Raw genomic sequence first — 21,512 nt, 5'->3', positions numbered from 1 at the left:
TTTAGTTTTATTGAGGCGCTCACACTCGTTGATGATCAGTTAATAAAGTGCTTTTATTTAACAGCACCTGGCTGCTGTTTACCCTCTAAATTTCTATGGAAATAGTCAGGGTGTACTTAGTTTTTCACCAACTGCTTCTGCATTTTGGTTTAATTTTGTTAAATAAATAAAGACATGAGATAATATCTCATGTTTATACTTAATCTGAGACTGGATTTATTTAATTTCAGGACCAGCTGAAGACCAGATTATTTTTATTATGTCCTGATATGTAAAATTGTAGAATCCAAAAAGAGTGTACTTTGTTTTTTTGATGACTGTATTATAATAAGAACACTTTGTTTCTTTGGTTTACTAACCAGCTAGTACTACAAAAGTACTACAGTCTAACATATTATCGGTTACCAGTTTATTTATTGGAAGTAGCCAATAAATAACTTTAAGATAAAGCAGTTTTAAGGTTTTAATTTTACTGCTGGTATCTAATATGGTGAAGCATGCTTTATTATTTGGATCCATTTGTGGAGGCCCAGGTTTAAGAGCCTATCAGCAGAGTTCTCAGATATGAAATCCTAGGTATTACTGTGGGTAGTTTTACTCTTTTCTTCTTGAATACATTAGACCAGGTGTGACAATTATGCTATTTTTATCCCATTTGACATTTCCAGTACTATATTTTATATCCGAAAGTGCTGCAGAGAATTACAGGAATTCAACCAATGTAGAGTCTACTTGCATGCATTTCCCAAACAAACTAATAGCATATGTCAGATGCTGATTGTTTGAAATGCTGCCTTCAATTGGAAGGAAGACACAAAAGAAAACAAAACTGGACTTTTCCTTCTCCACTGTTAAATCTCCATTAAAGCTAACAAACATGAATGAGAATAGCCTACATGAGTTGTTCCAAATGTTTTTGCACTCATGTGGTGACACACAGCAAGAACATGTGCATCTGCAAAAGCTCTGTGCAGCACCAATCCAGAACTAATGCAGTACCAGCCCCTTAATCCACTGTCAGAAATAAGCACTTGAGCTCCCCTCTCATCAATGCCTCGCTCACCAAAAAGCACACTTTTCTTCTTCAGCGCCCAGCATCTGTGAGCTGTAGCGCCTGCACTTCTGTAGGTGTTCGTAATTTGAAGGTACTTTTTACTCGCCTAATGCACTACGATGAAGAATATCTTGCTATCTCTGTCTTTCTTTTTCCTTTGGCTCACAAACCTAAAGCCCACAGTTGGGCCTTCTCACTTTTTCCAACTACTTATTCTGTTCCGGTGAAAAGCAGCATTTCTGATTCAAATCCACTGAGGTAAAAGACACTGGTGTAAATGAGACGGAAGTTTTTTGGGTTTTTTTGTGCGCCTGCTATTAGCACCAGAACCAGTTTAAAGTAGGGGGTAAGTAGGGGGAGGTGAATCAAGAAGACACTGAGCCCGAGTCTTCAGCATCAGTCAGGGCAGGATAGGGATGAGGCTGGTCAAGGTTGACGTAGGTGACATTCAGACTGATGTAGTGCTCTCCTTCCAGGCCAGACAGTATGGTGGAGACAGCTGACACCAGTGTAGCAAAGCTGGGCCTCATATCTGGATCCGGGTCCCAGCACTGGAGCATAATGCTATACCTGGGGGAAAAATACAGGCACAATTAAAATACTGTATAAGGAATGAGACATTTTCATGCAAATTTTACCAGGTCCTGAAAAATTTCAGACTTACAGCAGACTCACACAGAAACACTGTGTATGTGTTAATATCTGCAGCTGGTTAATCCTCTCCTGATGACTACATGGCATATAGGAACGATTTTGATTGGCATGCGTCTCATACACTTGTTGTATTGAACCAGGGTTTACAGGGCCGTGAAGCACAACAATTTGAGAAGATGGCATAGATTTGTATGCTGAGAGTTGGATAATGAGACTGATAGCTCTCCTGTGTCTGAACACTAAGCATATATCTGTACCCGGCAGCTCATTAGCACAAAGACTAGAGCGAGTGAAACAGCTTGCCAGGCTGTGTACAGCTGTAAGAGAATCCAGCGCCTAGGAAGCTCACATAGGCAACCAGATGAGATCCCAAGAGGTTCATGTTTTAAGCTGGCAAAAAATATTTTGAAAATATTTAATTAATGACATGTACATTTTGTTACTTTTGGGTCAAGCCAGGTTAGGTTTGTTTCACCATTCCCAGAATTTGAGCTAGCTGACTTTAGCTTCTTAAAGTGAATGGACCACCAACAAAGTGATTCTATAATTAAAAAATATTGTTCCTCTTATTTGCTCTGATCTAGGTGGTCCGGGTGACTCCCTTCCATGAGTCCTCAGACCATGTTGAATGTGTTGCCAGGCCTCAGTGGACACAGGGCATGCATGGTTACTCTTTAGTTGTTGAGCAAGAGATAACACCTAAGCAATTTATCATTAAAAGGCAGAAGTACGGTCACACTAGAGTGTGTGTGGCGGGGGGATTGTCAGTTGTGTGTTAGTGTATCTGTGTGAGTGCGAAACACATAAACATTAACTCCAAGACAGTGTTGCATAACCATGTTAAAATACAAAGTAGTGGAGAATTTACAGGTATCACTCCATTTGAACATCTTGTCATTATTATCTGGACTTTGAGTCATGATTTTTTTGTTCTCTTTTACCCTGAAGCTGTTAATTTGTACCAAAACAGTTAAGCATTGGTAGGATCCACATCAACACATACACATATACAACAGTGTATTTTTGCAATAACTTTTGGAGTGAATCAGAAATTTTTGGCCATAAAACGATTTCATTCTTACTACTTACAAAGGGTCAGGGCAGTACTGTGGCTGAGGAAGCCTCCTGCCCTTCAGTAAATAGTGCGTTATATCGTATGGGTCCACCTCTGGGTAGGGGCTTGCTCCTCTGGTCAGCATTTCCCACATCAGAACACCAAAGGACCACTGTATTTGAAGACACAAAAAATATACATCAAGTATCAGCAAATGTGCATAAAACACTCAAATACAACTTTTTAATGCAAACAGTGTAATGGAAATCAAATAAAATACATTTTAAATGCAACTTTACTGCAGTAAATCTTTATATGCGTACCACGTCTGACTTGGAGGTAAATTTTTGTGTTTGCAGACTCTCGATGGCCATCCACTTGACAGGCAGTTTAGCCTTCCTGTGGTCCTGAACACTGTAATATTCCTTATCGAAAACATCTCTGGCCATGCCAAAGTCCGCCACCTTCACCGTGTACGACTCATCCAGCCTGAAGAAAGGAAAAGCCAACTGAAGGATTCTCTCAAAACCAAATGCTTTAAGTCTAACAGAGAAACTGAAACATTTGCTAAATTCTCTGCATGTCTTGGAAACTCACATGCAGTTGCGTGCAGCGAGATCTCTGTGCACAAACTTCTTCTGGGCCAAATACTCCATCCCCTTGGCAACTTGCAGCCCAAAGCCAATCAGATCCTTTACAGTGGGGTTCTAAAGAAATCCCATGAACACACAACAAGACACACCTCATTAAACAAAAGGAAATGATAGTTCATTAGGTATTTAACAGATGGTTCCTCATAAACGAGGTGATGAATTTCCAATATTTTAATGTAGTTATCACACCCTCTTCTCGCAGCGTATGAAATGCCGCAAGTCCCCGTGTTTCATGTATGGCAGAACCACAAGAGGGAGCCCTTCCTGTGGCAGGAGGATGCCCAACAGAGAGAGCACATTGCTGTGATGGAAGCCCTTCATTATGATGCCTTCCTTCAGAAACTGCTCCACCTCTTCCACATCTGTTATTCCTGATGACACACAAATGTAAAGATTCTTTTCTGATGAAAAACAGTGGAATTACAGAGAGAACCTCTTCTGAAAGGTACTCATAGGACATCACAGATACTCTTAGCACTTTGTTCCACAGCAGAGACACTCGGGTTCTTTCATAAAACATATAAGTCAAACCTCAAGAAGCAGAAATTACTCAACTATTCAAAGACTTGACAGCACAGTGGATTTCTCTGTTGTTGGAGTCTGTGAAGTAGCCGTGATAGACGGTTCCAAAATGACCTGCAACAAAAATGAGAGACAGAATTACAGAGTTCCTTCAAAATATTATATAATGCTTGGGTTCCATAGCAAGTTTTTTTGTTTCACGTGCACAATTCCTTACCTTTTCCGATAATCCGATGTTTCTGGACAACAAGCATCTCAGCAGGAATAAGAACATCTTTCACCTCTTCCAGCAGCTCTGGCCTAAAACTGGTGATAGGGATCTTTTCTGTAGGAAGGAGGGGAGTGAGGGTCGGATCTATGCGACCTCCAGCATAGGTCAGGCTGGGGAATGCTACCGGCCCCACCAAGGGGGTGAGAGGACTTAGCGATACTACTAGTAAAAGTTCACAGAGAAAGAAAAAGAGAGGCATGAAGTTATGAAGGTTATGAAGGTGTCATTGTCAGAGGAAAATCAGCAATAATTAGAGTAAAGAATATTATATATGTGCTTAGATAGCCACCTCTTCTGTAGTCTCCAACAGGTGACATCTCCACATTATTTGTAACACAGCGGTTAGCACTGTGGGTTAAATGTGACTCTGCCATGGAGGCTGAAAAACATTTCACAATAGTGGTCAATCATCAACCCTAACAGCGGAACACATTTACATCCTATACAAAACCTGAGATGTTCTACTTGAAAGACTTTAGTAATTCATCACACTGACACCCGCTAGCAGTTGTATAAACATGACTCATCAAGGTCCACACATGAAAGCGGCGCTAACCTTTCTTCTTCTTCCTTAAGTGTTTCATGACAACAAAGGCCAGCACCGCCCCGGCCACCAGAGCTGCCAGGATCCCCAAAACGATCCCCACCATGTAATGGTTGCTGACCCTCACCACTGTGCCAACGTTGTGAACCTGTCCGTTGATGGAGATCTAAGATAATAAAGTACATAAATCACAAGTTTAGTATTTCCGTAGATCTGGAGGAAACCATAATTTTTTACCATATATGCTCTAACCCATGTTAGTTAGTAAAAATCTAATTTTGTATGAGCTCAGCTGTAAAAAGAAAAAAATTAATAATAATATTAATTTGTACGTTAAATGTTGATTTTTATGGTGGATGGCTCAACACTTTAAACAAACAGCATGCATCTCTAATAGATCCATAATCTTTCTATAGCATTCTGTTTATACATTTTAGAGTATCTGCACGCCTGGTGGACAGCAAGGAGGAGGACAGTGTTGGAGATATGGATGCTACTTTTATCTTTAAGAGTCAAAGTGCATCCAAGACAGAAACAACTGCTAACACAAATACTGCTAACGCTACATCAGCTCAGTACAAGCATGTACACTCACAGCATGCTAACACAAAGGTATCAAAGACCCCTAAGTGACATTAATATTGAGTGCATACAACCCAGCAGCCAAAGCCTTCTGCAGGTAACAGTAGCTGTGATGAGCATTCAGACATGTAGCATTGTAGCTTCTCTTTTATACTTGCACGTGTTTCTGTAGTAGAATCACTCCGATGATCACTTTTAACTTGCCTTGCTTTGTGTAGTGGTCTTTGTTCATGCGTTAAAAAGAAAGCCATCGTGTATGTCCTCATTAGTACTGATTTGTATAAGAGTGTGGAAATGTAGCCGAACGTTAACATTGTTAACCGGTATTTATGTGGCAATGCATTTTAGGTTATGTTACATGAAAGTGTAAGAAATTGTACTGCATTGGTTTTAAGAAAAGAAGTAATTTATGATGCATGACTTTTCGTTTAGTATTGACCCCAACACTCTATACGACACATTAGTGCAAATTTAAAATGCAGACATTCAAATCCATTGCCTACTGACAGAAAGATAAGTAATATATTACAGTCAATATATTATTTTAATATTATACTTAGGTTAAATGTTCATAAGCTAACACTAGCTTATTTTGGTGTCTTGACAGTCACTTAATATTTAGTGAGCTAAAAATAAGGTTTGCTTATTCTGAACTAGCAAATTTAGCATGTTCAGGGAATCATGAAATATCACAACTCATTATTCCATGTTGTTAATTTTTGTAATGTCTTTCATTTGAATGTCAAAAAAGCACAGAAAGTGGTCTTTTATATAGATATGGGGTCAGAACCCATAGAAGGCCACAATCAGCATGGTGGAGATGTGATCTGTGTTCATATAAAAAATATTGAGTTTATCCAACAGTTACTTGTCTATCCTATCTTGTAGGTACACAAGACAGGACAGACAACTTAGTGATGTACACTAATCGTTACTAATCAGTGGCCCAGACAGTAAAACCTAGGACCCCAAGTTCCATATTGAATCAAGTTCATCAATTTATAACCATCTGACCGACCTTCACTGGTAGTCCCTCACTAGGAATGGTCATGTTTTTGGGGATCCTGCAGGTTATCTCATTATCCAGGACTTTAGCACCACAATCAACACCTGCCACCGTCATAATGATGGTCATGCAGGAGCTCACCAGGTTCAGCTTTTGGTGCTACGAACAGAATCAAAACATGTGATATTGAAAATTTCCAATAAATTCCACACATTCGAATTGATTTAAGTAAGAATGAAGTAACACAACATCTTACATGTAGTGACACCTCATCAAACCCAGGGTACAAATTTAGAACATGTCCTTCTGTTTCAAAAGGTATGGGCTCGCCGTAGGGGTGATAGGAGAACTCTTTGCTCCACAGGCTTGATGCTCCATCCATATCAAAAGATAGCGATCCTTCCACAGTTTCATCCCTGTGGAAAACAGGGGTCATGCATTCCATCCGTGTGGGTAAAGACTTGCCGAGGCACTCCTGAAACAAAACAGTGTAATAACATTTTAATGCTTGTTCTATACAGTAAAATATAAGCACATCACCCAGACAGGCAATAGAGAAACTCTATAATTTAATACACTGCTCAAAAAAATACTTAAAACATATCGGATCTCAAAGGGAAAAAAATCATGTTGGATATTTATAATGACATGGACTGGGTAATGTGTTAGGAATGAAAGGATGTCGCAGCATTTTGTGGGCATGAAAATTATCAGAGTTAAAATACAGAGAGTTGAATTCAAAGACACCCTGAAAAAATGATGCAGCAGAATAGTCCTTTTTGCAAAAGAAATTTCATTGCAGCAAATCAAAATGTTCCTCAGTTGTTTGCGTGGCCCCCACATGGTTTTACGCTTGCCTGACAATGTTGTGGAATACTCCTCGGTGTCTGGGAGGTATCTCCTTCCAGATCTAGACGAAGCCTGTACAGCCTGAAGTGCAACCTGGTGGCTCTGGATGGATTTGAAATATAATTTCCCAGAGGTGGCCTATTGGGTTTAAGTATGGGCGAGCATGGGGACTTGTTAATGGTATCGGTTCCTTCATCCTTAGGAACTGCGTGACCTGGAAACCTTCACTGACTGACCGCTAAACCAGCCATGCTAAATGATGTTATAGGCAGGATTACTTTCTCCAGACCCTTTCATGTTGGTTGCATGTTCTCATGTGCTCATGGTGACGCAGTTCAGCAGTGTCAGGCAGTGAGAACAGATCACACTGAGGATGTCGGGCCTCCTCAGTCTGTTTCTGATTGTTTGGTCAGGGACATCCACACCAGTGTCCTGTTGGAGGTCATTTTGTAGTTTTGGCAGATCTCATCCTGTTCCTCCTTGCACAAAGGAGTAGACACCTGTCCTGCTGATTGGTTAAGGCCAATGTTCCCTCTAAGCTGCATGCGTGCGCAATTGCGCACTGCTGGCACGGTCCCTGCGCACAGAAAATCTGCGTTGCGCACAAAAAAAAAAAATCTAACCTGAATTGAAATTAAAATGAATACTTTAACAATTCTGTTTTGCAGTGTTAGTCAGTAAGTGACTGGCTGCTCCCGTATGGGATTAGAACGATGCCACCTTATCCCATAGTCCAGCCAATGATGTGATTCACATTCGTATATACGCAGCTAATCAACGTGGTTGACAGGCTATGACAGCGTCCTTATGTGCCGACACCAGTGTTTTAGCTAGCAAAGCGGCGTGGCTGATGTGGAGTGAAGCCACGTTAATGACAACGTGTACAACCATTGGAGATGTGAGCAGGACAGACGGAACAATTGAAGGAAAATGTGTGGACTTTATACCAGTTTTTAAATTGTGTTGATAGGCCACGTAAAACCAGAGTTATGATAAAAATATCTGCAATGTTTGGTTTTTTCCTGAATACTGTCGTTGTTTATATTTACTGCGGGAGAAACGGTAAAAACGGCGTTTTATAAGGAAAACGCTCGAAAGCACTCTCCGCCTGTGAGCAAAAACAAAACCAAAAAACCCCCACCCTTTCCTATTGGTCGAAAAATGTACCATGTCGACCAATCAAAAAATGATATGGCAACATGGCATTTAGATGTTTAGGAAGGGGGGAAGTTTTAGGAGTGACGGCGGTGTTTTGAGATGTGAGAGATTTGCGACGTTTAGCGCAAATCTTGTGTAGTTAGTGTGTTTGGAGTCTAAAGTTAGTGTGTTTTGTTGTGTAGTTAGTGTGTAGTGTAGTCAATAGTTTTGTTGTGTGCATCAGAACAATGAGGCGACTGCTGACCGTTACAGGTGTTACAGGAGTGATACATCTCCTGTTGTCAGGCCTGCAGGTATCAGGCTGTTGTTCTCCTTTATCTCATAGTGGACAGAAATTCTTTTTTGGAGTGGCACAAATAATTTGTGTGGCATCAAATTTGATGCAGAACAGCTGATTGTTCTGTAAATAATTTTAAATGTTTATTTAAAAAACCGCCTTGGCTGCATTTTTAGGTAAACAGCTGCAAAAACTTTGTTGTTTGCATAACTCAGTTACTTTTTTGAAGAAGTAACTATATAATTAATTGCCCATCATTGGTCATTATATACTGTATTTTGCAGACAGAGAGTGACAGGACTCTCTCCCAGACCACAGACTCATAATACAAGTCAGAGCTTTATTTAAAAAAAAAAAAAAAAAAGTTGTGTTTTCAAAATTGGAGTTCAAGTTATTTTTACTTCCAATAGTGTTAACATACTACACAGGTCATGAACAAGATTTTTTTTAAATTTTCATTGTAAGTGGGCTAAAGCGGTTAATTAAAAGTAGTCTAACATAAATGTAAATGCTGTAATTTGATTATTTTAATAAACCATGTAACTTGGATGGATTCGATGCTGGCGTGACCACAGTGCACACGTCTGCTGTTGCTCACAGTGGTCCAAGGGACCGCTCAGGGAGTTTGTGTGTTCGCTCAGGCACATGAAAAATTAGAGGGAACATTGGTTAAGGCCCTGTTCAAGTCTTCTAGAGAAACTGTCTGGGTCCTGGAATCTCCTCCATGCCCTTGAGACTATGGTAGGAAATACAGCAAATGTATGAATGTATGTGCCATCCTGTAGGAGTTGGACTACCTGTGCAACCTCTGTAGGGTGCAGGGATCACCTCATTCTACTAGTAGTGACACTGAGCCTAACCAAATGGAAAACAAGTTAAAAAAAAACAGTAAGAAAACATGAGAAGGGAAAAATATCAGTGGCCTCCAGCTGTAAAACCATTCCCGTTTTGATGGTTGCCTCATTGGTGCCACTAGTACACCTGTTGTTAATTTTTTTGAGCACTGTATATTTACAATGATCGATGATGGAACTGTACCGTTGACACAGATTTCAGGTGGCTCTCATTGGGTTTAAAGCGGATGATGGTGCGGTAAACAGAATCCAGGTTCTCCCCTTCAATGACAATCTTTGAACCTCTGCAACAAAAAGACAGATGTTTAAATTCCATTTTTTTTAATGAATCTGCCATTTCTGAAAAATGAGAAATACACAAAAGTGAAGTGCAAATGCAAAATGTTCTGATCATGCCCTCAAAGTATGAACACACAGCAGCTGTTTTTGTGCTGAGGTCTCTGTGGCATTACCTGTCAAAGCTACAGTCAGGCCGGACGTCTGTTATCTTTGGATTTTCCTTGTAGTAAAACACCTTTGTTGTGAGAACAGGAGACTTGTCAATGAACACACTCAGAGGAACATCTCTCACCTCTGAGATTTCTTTGGACAAACAAATGATGGAAGACACGTTGCCTTTAGGCGCTGTAACCCTGCAGAGAGACAAAGCTATGTGTGAGTGACACGTCACAACAGACAAACTGGAGCAAATCGAAAGGCTTCATGCTCTAAAATATATTTGTGTTATCATCAAGAACTGGAGCAGAAAATAGTTCACTTGTGAGTCAGTCTTTTAACACTTAGCCAGTACTTTTCCACATTCTTCTCCAAACAACCCTGAACATGTTTGCTTAAAACATCATGCCAGTAACCTCTGAAAACCATGACAACTTTACAAGCTCTAAGACAAACACTTGAGAAACTGAGTAAGTGATTGTGCTACAAGGCATGTAAGATTTTGTATTTGTGTACCTTTTTATGTCGCAGGCCACATCGTTAAGAGTGACTCTCCTGGTCTTTCCAGCATCTAAGTGAGGCCCACTCACTGTGATAAGTGTGCCCCCAACACGAGGGCCATAGTTGGGCTGGATTTCTGTGATGTTGGGAACCTGAAGAAGTCAGTTTATTTTGATATTGTGGTAAAGCAAACCCTCTTCATAGACAAGGGAAAAATGAAATGCAAGATATTAACAAAGGTTACCACAAACGTGAATCCTGGCATTTCTGCCTTCCCTTCAATAGAGTAGCGTCCCTCCACTTTGCCCTCATGCACTTCCACTGTAATGTTGACTGGTTTGAACAGCTCAGTAGCCCCAGAGCGAATCTTACACACCAAGCTGAGTATCAGAAGAAAACACTTGAATTAAACATGTCCCACAATACTACTAACAATTTAATTTCATGGTGAATTAAAACTGCCTGACTACAACAGGAGACAAAATTACCTTCGGTGACTTATCTTTGCTGTTTCCAAAGACCGTTATAGAATAATGAGCAAGCATTAATAAAAAGAGGGCATATCACAGTGCAGCAAAGATAAAAAAAAAAACTACTGATGGATTTGCTGATAATGATTATAACACAAAAACCTTGTTCTTAGAACCAAAACAAGCCTTGCAAAGTTACTCACTGTGTGTTGTTGCTTTTGACTGGAATCACAGTGCAGGACGTCTGTCCCAGTCGGATCTGGTGGGTTCTGGAGGTGATAGCAGGTCTCAAAGGCGACTGGAACTCCCACCCAGTCAGCGTTAGCTCTGTTTGACCATCAGGGGGAGCAGTCCGTGGAAAGAACTGTGTTAATAAAAGACAATGTATAGTTCACCATTGAAAATTAATGCTGTCATAAGTTGTAAATTTCTGATTCAGAGATTGTGGATTATTAGACTAAATCTCACTCCGGAGATCCCAGGTGGGCAGGACTCGTTTCTCCAGCGATTGTGGCACTCGCTCTCCCACGAGCACACTCCAGAGCACCAGCCACAGCCCATGAATTTTGGGGCAGTCAGGCACATGGCACAAGTCAGGAAGTGTTGACAGCCTGGTCCTCTTTGGGGCACCTGGATCATCTAAAACAGAGTAATAACCGTTTTCATCTCACACACTTATTGTTAGGGGAAAAAAACTCCTCATTTTATTTTTCATATAATGAAGCCTATAAGCAGCATAAGAAATGTTCTTTTCAAAACCAAATATCGATTTCTCACATTAAATATGAAAAGTATTCTGCCTGACATGTTTTTCTGCATTATAACTTGTTTCTTGTATTTAAACACCTGAGTAGATCATCCCTTTCATAGCATGTTAGCAGGACACGTGTAAAAACCTTAAATGCAGGATTTAAACAAGATATATGCGATAATGTAAATGAAATAGGTGTGCATAAAATGATGTTTAATCTTCAGTTTTTACACTGGCACATTGGACACTGCTTGTTTCATAAAACTACTGTAGACTACTGTAGAATCATTTTATTTGCTGCTTAATAATTGATCCTGTTCATGGAGAGAGACGTGTAAGCTGATACTTGGTCTCATTCAGCAACAGTCTGTTTAAGAGGTCAGCTGGACAGCTCGTAGTGCTGAAACGACTCTTATCTAGTGTCATTAAAATATTACAAACATGTTCAGAGGAGCTTCATTTTCTAAGGTCCCACGGGAGTGTCATGTGACCAGTTTGATTTACTGATTCAGTTTAAGGCTCTGACAGTCATTTCAAGTTCTTCAATTTTCTAATTACCCACTAATTGATTCTCATGGTCACAAGGGTGACACCGCGTAGAAAGCGAAAGACATTCGCTGGCCCTAAGGCAAGAGAACACCCGGGCAGGTGCTCTAGATTGTCACAAAAAGACTGCTAAAATTACCCAGTTCTTTTGTAACTGTAATGTGACCAGATCTCCGTGTCTTTCAATAGTGAGAGGACAATTTACCCATAGAGCCTGCTGAGTTTGGACTGGTATAAGATTGGTATACTGTGCAAAGGGACTGCAGCTGTACCTTGTCTCCAACCACAAAGAGAAGATATTCTGAAGAATGCACAGCAGCAATGGAGGAGACCCTCTGGTTTTCTACCAAGGAGTAATTGGCAAAGATGACAGGGCTGGATCTTGTCAGCACAAGCTGCCAACACAAAATGAAGGGTTGATAATTAGTAGAGGAGCAAGTAAATGAAGACAAATGCTAAAGATCACAAATTACGCCATACCTGAAGCAGGCGTCCGGTCGAGGTACCAATGTGGGCCACGGTCTTGTTCTCTATAGTTGTGACCAGGAGAGATGTGAGCAGGACGTTTGTCATCTTCCTGTTGAACAGGTCCACTCTGTAGTAGGGCTTTGACACCATGGTAGGATGGTCTCTGCATGTGGCATTGTTCTCCATGCTCTAGTACAAAGGTCGTAGACAGCAGAGGGAACAGACAACAGGAAACGGTGAGAGAAAAAGCAGTTCAAGTGCAAGCTGCAGCTAAGCAGTATTACACATATATGTGGCAGCAGGGTATCAATAGGTTGTTCGTCCTTTATGCTAGAAAAAGAGAGTATGATCTTGTGCAGTGTTGTGCTGTCAATGTGTTTCAGGCTTTAGACTTAAAAAATAGTTTATACTGAGCATTAAAATGATCACTTATTCTTGATATATCATCTTACGTTGTGTTCAGCAGCAGATCGGCAGTCATGTAGGTTTAACTGTAGAAGAAGTTTAGTAAGTATACCCTGAGGTATATTTTCTAACTCAAATTACTGTATTTGCAGGGATACGTTTAACTTAAAAGGCAGCATGAAACAAATCCATCTCTCTGTACAATTCCTTGATCTAAAAACACAAGTGCACACTGCAGTAATTTTATACCCTTAATATCTGCACATCCTCTATAGAGAAATAACAAAGTCAGTATGATAAGAGGGGTACTTTAACTTGTTCGTTACTGTTCTTACTGTCTTGGGGCAACTTTGACCACATAACTTCCTCTGGGATTAATAAAGTATTTCGATTCTGATTCTTTATGACAACTGAGCAGAGTCTGAGAATGTCTGATCTGGTGTATGCTGTGTGATGAATGTTGGTCCTTGAGAATAAACTATTAAGGGGGACTTGCATTTGGACAAATCTGTTAAAGTCACTGTTTAATGGGAAATGTAATCAAGTATACACCATGAATCACATATAAAGGTTTTTTGATGTAAACAAGAACACAGCCGTTATAGTATGTTAAAGAAGATTTATTAGCTGTCCGACCGCATGGGAGCATAGAGTTTGTTTTACATGCCTTGAGCAGTTCCATATTATTAGATTGTAATATTTGATCTCTGGAAAATGTACAGTTGTGGTTCGACAGACTGAGCTGCTTTCTTGTGAGATAAGTTGAGCTCGTCACCGGGGTGACAAAGAGAAACAAAGTATCTGGCACACCAGAAGCCCGAGGTGAATCGGTTGTGATAATATCATTATTTAATCATCTAAAGGCCTTTGATAGATGTTTATGCCTTGCATTTCTGACAGGAGGACTGCCCTGGAGCTGTAGATACAGAGCAGGGAGGATCACTGTTTGATTTAAGGGAGTATTCTACCAAGGAACAAGAAGCACTATGAGAACACAAACCTCCACCAAGGCAGCTCACTCTGAGCAGCATTTACTTGTAATAGAATAATAGTATTGTCTTTCGTGAATATTCATTTTGTTTTCTTTGTTCTTTTTAAATATACTTTAAAAAGTTTTTTTTAATTTTTATTTTTTATTTAACCTTTATTTAACCAGGAAGATCGAATTGAGATTAAAAACCTCTTTTCCAAGGGAGACCTGGCCAAGTTTGTAGTGCAGTAAAAACAAGTGCAAAGTCGGTCCTGTTAAAACCCATTTTAATATACTTGACATAATTTTAATTACACTTTTTGGGTGTAGAGCACGTGTGGCATGCATTTTATTTTTAGTAAAATTAATTTTTGTCATGGTCTCTGTGTCTTTGTTGAGTTACTCTCGTCAGTACAGCCCCGATAAACCCTGTTTCTCGTGTGACTACTGGGTTTATGCTAACCGCAGTTCTCTTGTGCTTAGGTTCTCGGACTTGTCCGTACCCCCGATCTGTTTCCCTGATGGCGTGGCGTGGAATGGAGTAAGAGTGAGTGTGTAGAAAACAAATACGAGAGGAGCGAGTTAGCGGAGTGTGTTTGGATTCAGAAGAGTGCCGAAGACAAACTGGGAAGGAGCGAATGAGCGGAGCGTGTTTTGGACTTTCTCCACTTTTCCCCCTGGACCGTTGCATATCCCTGCCCTGTACACTGTATATTCTTTCACGTGGTGTTTTGTAAATAAATTTACGACTGCTATTCTAGTTCAGCTGGTCTGCGCCTGAGTCCATTTTCGCCTGCGTGACAATTTTAATGTTTTGCAATAAATATCAAATGAAAAAATGTTTTGATCATAAGTGTTTTCATAAGAAAAAATACCAATTCTGGAATATTATGACCTGTTATTATAATTTACATAACATTCATAATAAAATAATGTGATATTTAGAATCCCCATACATCACTGCCTATATGTCGTCAATACAAACAATGTCAGTAAGAATGTCAGTAAGTCATTAAGTTGACCTTGAAGAGCTTAGTGAATGTAGGGAAATTTTCATGGATTGTTAACATGAGCCCACTCTGCACCCCTGCAAAGCTTTAATGGAATGTATTTATTTGTCTTTGTGTCACATTTCCTCTGTTTTTTTTTCCTCATCACTGATATACGTTGATCCAAGTTTCATCTGTCCAAAACCTGCTTTTCCAGGAGATACGTGCTGTTTTTAGGTATGTGTTAAAGTCTGATCTGGCCACTCTGAGACAGATCACTGGTTTAAACTCTGTGGTGAACCTCCGATAATGATATGCTTACCTCCTGGAGTTGTCCTAACTTGAATATTGTGAACAGGTTTTTCTTTACCTTGGAAAGGATCCTGCAGCGATCCACCTCTAATGTCTTCGGTAAACCTTTTTTCTTCAGTAAGGTCCTTTTTATGTGTTATTTTTTTCACCAAATGTGCCACAGTTTTCTTTCCTGCTATCTCTCTGACAGATTTGGTTTGTTTTTGAATCCAAAAAATGACTTGTTTCACTTGATGAAACAAGTGAAATGTCTTTACCTTGAAGATTAAATTTGTTCACATTCAAATCCCACCCTTAAGTGAACCCATCCAGTTACATTTAAGACCATGCTAATAAGTACCAGTGCAAAACATTTCTGTGTGGTTAATCCAATATACTTGTTCAGCTGCTTAGATCAGAACATATTAATCATATAACTATATCTCAATTATCTTGTGATATACAGATAAACTAAAAATTAGTCAGTGTTTAAAAATATATGGACTGTGGTATGTACAGTGGCTTGCAAAGGTATTCGGCCCCCTTGAACTTTTCCACATTTTGTCACATTACAGCCACAAACATGAATCAATTTTATTGGAATTCCACGTGAAAGACCAATACAAAGTGGTGTACACGTGAGAAGTGGAACAAAAATCATACATGATTCCAAACATTTTTTACAAATAAATAACTGAAAAGTGGGGTGTGTGTAATTATTCAGCCCCCTTTGGTCTGAGTGCAGTCAGTTGCCCATAGACCAGGGGTGGGCAACTCCAGGCCTCGAGGGCCAGTGTCCCTGCAGGTTTTATATGTGTCCTTGAACCAACACAGCTGATTTAAATGGCTAAATTAGCTCCTCAACATGTCCTGAAGTTCTCCAGAGGCCTGGTAACAAACTAATCATGTGATTCAGGTGTGTTGACCCAAGGTGAGATCTAAAACCTGCAGGACACCGGCCCTCAAGGCCTGGAATTGCCCACCCCAGCCATAGACATTGCCTGATGAGTGCTAATGACTAAATAGAGTGCACCTGTGTGTATTCTAATGTCAGTACAAATACAGCTGCTCTGTGACGGCCTCAGAGGTTGTCTAAGAGAATATTGGGAGCAACAACACCATGAAGTCCAAAGAACACACCAGACAGGTCAGGGATAAAGTTATTGAGAAATTTAAAGCAGGCTTAGGCTACAAAAAAGATTTCCCAAGCCTTGAACATCCCACGGAGCACTGTTCAAGCCATCATTCAGAAATGGAAGGAGTATGGCACAACTGTAAACCTACCAAGACAAGGCCGTCCACCTAAACTCACAGGCCGAACAAGGAGAGCGCTGATCAGAAATGCAGCCAAGAGGCCCATGGTGACTCTGGACGAGCTGCAGAGATCTACAGCTCAGGTGGGGGAATCTGTCCATAGGACAACTATTAGTCGTGCACTGCACAAAGTTGGCCTTTATGGAAGAGTGGCAAGAAGAAAGCCATTGTTAACAGAAAACCATAAGAAGTCCCGTTTGCAGTTTGCCACAAGCCATGTGGGGGACACAGCAAACATGTGGAAGAAGGTGCTCTGGTCAGATGAGACCAAAATGGAACTTTTTGGCCAAAATGCAAAACACTATGTGTGGCGGAAAACTAACACTGCACATCATTCTGAACACACCATCCCCACTGTCAAATATGGTGGTGGCAGCATCATGATCTGGGGGTGCTTCTCTTCAGCAGGGACAGGGAAGCTGGTCAGAGTTGATGGGAAGATGGATGGAGACAAATACAGGGCAATCTTGGAAGAAAACCTCTTGGAGTCTGCAAAAGACTTGAGACTGGGGCGGAGGTTCACCTTCCAGCAGGACAACGACCCTAAACATAAAGCCAGGGCAACAATGAGATGGTTTAAAACAAAACACATATCTATGTGTTAGAATGGCCCAGTCAAAGTCCAGATCTAAATCCAATCGAGAATCTGTGGCAAGATCTGAAAACTGCTGTTAACAAACGCTGTCCATCTAATCTGACTGAGCTGGAGCTGTTTTGCAAAGAAGAATGGGCAAGGATTTCAGTCTCTAGATGTGCAAAGCTGGTAGAGACATACCCTAAAAGACTGGCAGCTGTAATTGCAGCAAAAGGTGGTTCTACAAAGTATTGACTCAGGGGGCTGAATAATTACGCACACCCCACTTTGCAGTTATTTATTTGTAAAAAATGTTTGGAATCATGTATGATTTTCGTTCCACTTCTCACATGTACACCACTTTGTATTGGTCTTTCATGTGGAATTCCAATAACATTGATTCATGTTTGTGGCTGTAATGTGACAAAATGTGGAAAAGTTCACGGGGGCCGAATACTTTTGCAAACCACTGTATTAAACACAGATGATGTTTTGGCAGCAGTTTTGGCACGTATTGGTCTGCTGTGAAGTGGAAGAACCAAGGTTTCAGTCTATTGGACAGTCCCGCTGTCACGTTACTCAATATTCAGACCAGCAGCCAAAAGTAACAACAGAAGATCCATTACAAGAACACTTCATTAGTCCAAGCAAAAAGTGTTCTTCCAAAGGCAGAGGAAGGGGCAACATAACTCGAGTTCTGCCATACTTTATGAAATCACTTTCTCCTGAAGTGCCATCATCTGGGATACCCAGCAGCTGAAATCATACTAATTATACAGCTTTACAATATCACAGCAACATTACAGTAATAGCAACCAGTCCTTGTGGGAATACTCATAGTTTCTCAAACTGGAATTTACTTAAAGTAACTGTGGTATCAGATGTCTTACCACAGCTCCCTCTACCCAAAACCTACCCCAAAAGACAAAACTGAATAATTTAACACAAAAAAATATGAGAAATATGCATGGGATCTGGGAATAAACAGGCGTTTTCCCATGAGAAACCAGCAGCAACATATTCTAAGACCTTTAAAATTAGACATCCTAACGCACACGCATCGCCTGAAAAGGCCACTGACTAAAGTCACACAAAAAGGGAACGGGGCAAATCTTTCCAGTTCCTTCTTGAGAACATTCAGCCTATAGAAAAAAACTGACCCTCACTCCCACTTGGCTGCCATCCAGGTCCTTCTGGATAATGATGAGTGTGTAGTAAGACTTTTTCCATATTTATTAGCGATCCAAAAAGCTTTCTGCATCCTTGTTTTCTCTGATTTAACAGTGGCTGCCAACTGACTGCTGATGCAAAAGCTTCTGCTCACATTCCTAATATGACTGAAATGGAAACCTTAATATTGCTTCACAGAAACCACAAAATTTTCCTTTTCATTGGTGTGTCATCTAGAGGAGGTGATACATGATGAATAAAGGATCATTTCTGGTTAAAGAGAAAAAATAAATTCAACTGAATGACCATAAAAATTCATACAAAAAGGGTGAAGACAATAGACTGTATATAAAAGATGGTCATACCACCCAGACCTCTCCCATTGGTTTTATACTGTGTGTAATGAAGCCAGAAGTAGCCAGAAGTAGGAAAAGCTGGCCAAATATGACAAAAGTCCCAGCTGTGCACAAAACAGCCAAGCAATGATGCATTCAAGAGCAACCAGATGTTCTGAAACTTCCAGTGTTTGTTTTCCTAACTGCACTGTCTGTAAATATCTCTCAAAACCATCTCAAAAAATGTGCTCCATTGACGAGTGTCTGATGCAAAAACTGCAAATAAACCCCAAATCTTCATCCAGCAAACCTCTCGCCTGTGAGTGGAAAATCCCTGCTCCATATAAGATGCGTGTGACCTAGCCAGAAACCCAGGGAGATTTGCCTCGTCAGTGACGCTTTGGCTTTGGTGACAACACTGTGTGGTTGTGTCTGATCAACATTTTCTTGTAAACCTAGTGAAGGTTTTGTCAGAAATGTCATCGTTTACAGATGTGGTATAAGTGTGTATTTATCTAAGTTTTATTTGTCACTAAACCACAATGATTCAAAGACTGGACACCGTCTGACATCTAAATATTCATAGAAAAGATAGAAGGAGGAACTATCAATTCTGGCCAAAACCATTTTGGGTACCAGGCTGTAAATGGGCTTTTTAATTTAGGGTTTAACATGGGAGTCTTTTAGGGATTGATTCACTTTTGGAGCCTGCCACTACAAGACAAAAAAAATTTGTCTTCCCGTGATGGATTCATTTTCAGCACCGAGGCTGGCTGAAGATGAGAGACATATTTTAAAGCTCTGCACCCATGTGCAAGATTTTTATCAAGCCACCTGTGTTAGTCCATAAATGATCCAAGTTCAGATAATTTTCTGCTCATCTTATCACGACATACTTTCCTTTTTGCCAGCTCAGACCAAGCAACTGTAGCATTTAGAAGAAGAAGTAGCATTTTCATAGTTGTGTATTTGCAGACTGATGCGCTCACCTCATGCGGACAGCTCTCACAGGGCTGGAAATGGCAGAGCCCTCTAGAGAGCTGCTCAGGGCCAGACTCACAGCAGTCATCCACCCCATCAGCAATTGCCTTGTTCACATTGTCCATGGGGAAGGCGCACAGGGCAGAGTCATGCTCTGTGACTCCGTTGTCGTCAGTGACAGCAAAAACACCATAGAGGATGTCATCCTCTTCCTCCGCTCCTAACTCCTCTGCCAGCTCTCTGCCTGCTTTGCCAAAATGGGCTGCTTGGACCACGTTGTACACAATATCCTTATAAGGTTCACTGGCTACGTTCCTCCTCCTGCGCTTTGGTTCAAAGCGACACTCCAAGATCAACTCGCGATACCGCTTCATTTCCCATTCGTTCCTCGGGAGACGTCCCAGACGAGTCTGAAAAGGTGACGATTCCTGATCTGGGCTCTCTCTCTGGACTGAAAGGAAGTACACAAACTCCTGAGTGAAGAAGCTGTAGACATATTCAATATGGTATGTCTTTCGCAGGCTGGGAAGGACAGTCAGACCACGCACATCACTGAAGAAACCATCTTCTGTGGCCAGTGGTCGGCGAACTGATAAAGACTTCCTGCCGTAACGCTGAGTGACACTGTCATTAACACTGGCCGCGACAAAGAAATAGACAGTCTGACCCTCCTCCACCATTGTGACTTTCGTACCAAGAGGGCTAGCCACACAGTCAGGACAGTTAGCAGCAGAGTTTGAGCCCTTTCTGAACAAACACTTTGAAAGAGAGGGTGGCTCTCCATTTGGGTTCAGCTGGTGGAAATAGCATATGCCATACTGAGAACTTCCACAAGAATATAAATACATAAAGAGTGTATCCAACAGCAACACCTGATTGTCTGTGTCCTCTGGAAAGTTGTGATTCTTGTCAATCTCACACAAATTGCATATGTGACACTCTGAGCCCCCCACTGGCCCAGTGCGGAGCTCCCACACCTTCTCCAGGCTTCTGTTGACAGCTTCAATCACATTCTTAGAGGCCACGTACACTTCTTGGTAAAATGAGTTGTTGACTATGTTTTGGATGGGACCCCCAGCTTGGAAGAAAGGCATTGTGTACACAACAGAGAAGTTGACAGGGCTGGGGGCCAATGACGCACAGTTGCCCAGGGCAAAGGCCAGCACAGTCTGGAACCAGACGCATGCCCACCACTGTCCGGTCCAGTGGACCATCTCCAGTCAGGGTTCCAGGGGCCCAAAGGCACAGGCGATGTGTCGCTACCTCCAGGTCTGCTGCTGGGTCAAAACCATCCTTAAATCACCCAGTGACACCTGATAAAACAAAAAGAGTAAAATAACTCATTAAACTGATAAAAATCATGAGCTGCAACTCAAGAATGACTAAAGCTTTGATATTTCCTTGCTTGAGAGTTAAATAACAAAGATGCCATTTTAATGAGCTAGATGATCCAGGAAAGCTTCGCATAAAGATGTGAAAGAGAAAAGGGGATCTTAGCTGACTTGACTGCTTTCTCCTGCTTTAAGCTAAATGTCCTCTAGGACCAACATTATACTGAACGGACATGCATAAGTGTTAGACAGATCTTCTCATCTAGCTCAGGCCAAGAAATCAAGTGAGCATATAACTAGCAGTACTTATATTACCTTCATTCAAGGCTTTTAAATGCATATCGCCTATTTCTTATCTAAAGTTCCTTTAGCAGGAATGGATTTTGTTTAAAGAACCACCTTTTGAACAAACAAGGAGCCGCAATCCCGTTTGTATGAAGAGGTAAAAGCTGACAGAAGAGTTCTATGTGTCTGAAACCTGTTTACTAAAACTGCTGTAAGAC

General features: G+C 40.9%; 1 protein-coding gene across 1 annotated transcript; it reads right to left on the bottom strand.

Moving 5' to 3' along the window:
- Positions 1 to 1,266: 1,266 nt before the first annotated feature.
- On the bottom strand, positions 1,267 to 20,892 carry mst1rb (macrophage stimulating 1 receptor b). Its single transcript, XM_063473195.1, has 20 exons — positions 19,687 to 20,892; positions 12,662 to 12,838; positions 12,454 to 12,576; positions 11,353 to 11,523; positions 11,088 to 11,248; positions 10,659 to 10,794; positions 10,430 to 10,566; positions 9,931 to 10,110; positions 9,663 to 9,762; positions 6,597 to 6,815; positions 6,353 to 6,499; positions 4,765 to 4,918; positions 4,498 to 4,587; positions 4,155 to 4,370; positions 3,971 to 4,051; positions 3,605 to 3,786; positions 3,360 to 3,469; positions 3,086 to 3,251; positions 2,798 to 2,934; positions 1,267 to 1,624 (listed from the first exon to the last, which is right to left on the bottom strand). Exons 1-20 carry the CDS (start codon positions 20,890 to 20,892, stop codon positions 1,420 to 1,422), a joined length of 4,098 nt encoding a protein of 1,365 aa, XP_063329265.1. The 3' UTR covers positions 1,267 to 1,419.
- Positions 20,893 to 21,512: the final 620 nt, after the last annotated feature.

This window comes from Pelmatolapia mariae, linkage group LG5 (assembly GCF_036321145.2).
Source record: "Pelmatolapia mariae isolate MD_Pm_ZW linkage group LG5, Pm_UMD_F_2, whole genome shotgun sequence".
Taxonomy (NCBI): Eukaryota; Metazoa; Chordata; class Actinopteri; order Cichliformes; family Cichlidae; genus Pelmatolapia; species Pelmatolapia mariae.
The sequence above is the reverse complement of the archived record's forward strand: the minus strand, read 5'-3'. Positions and strand labels throughout refer to the sequence as shown.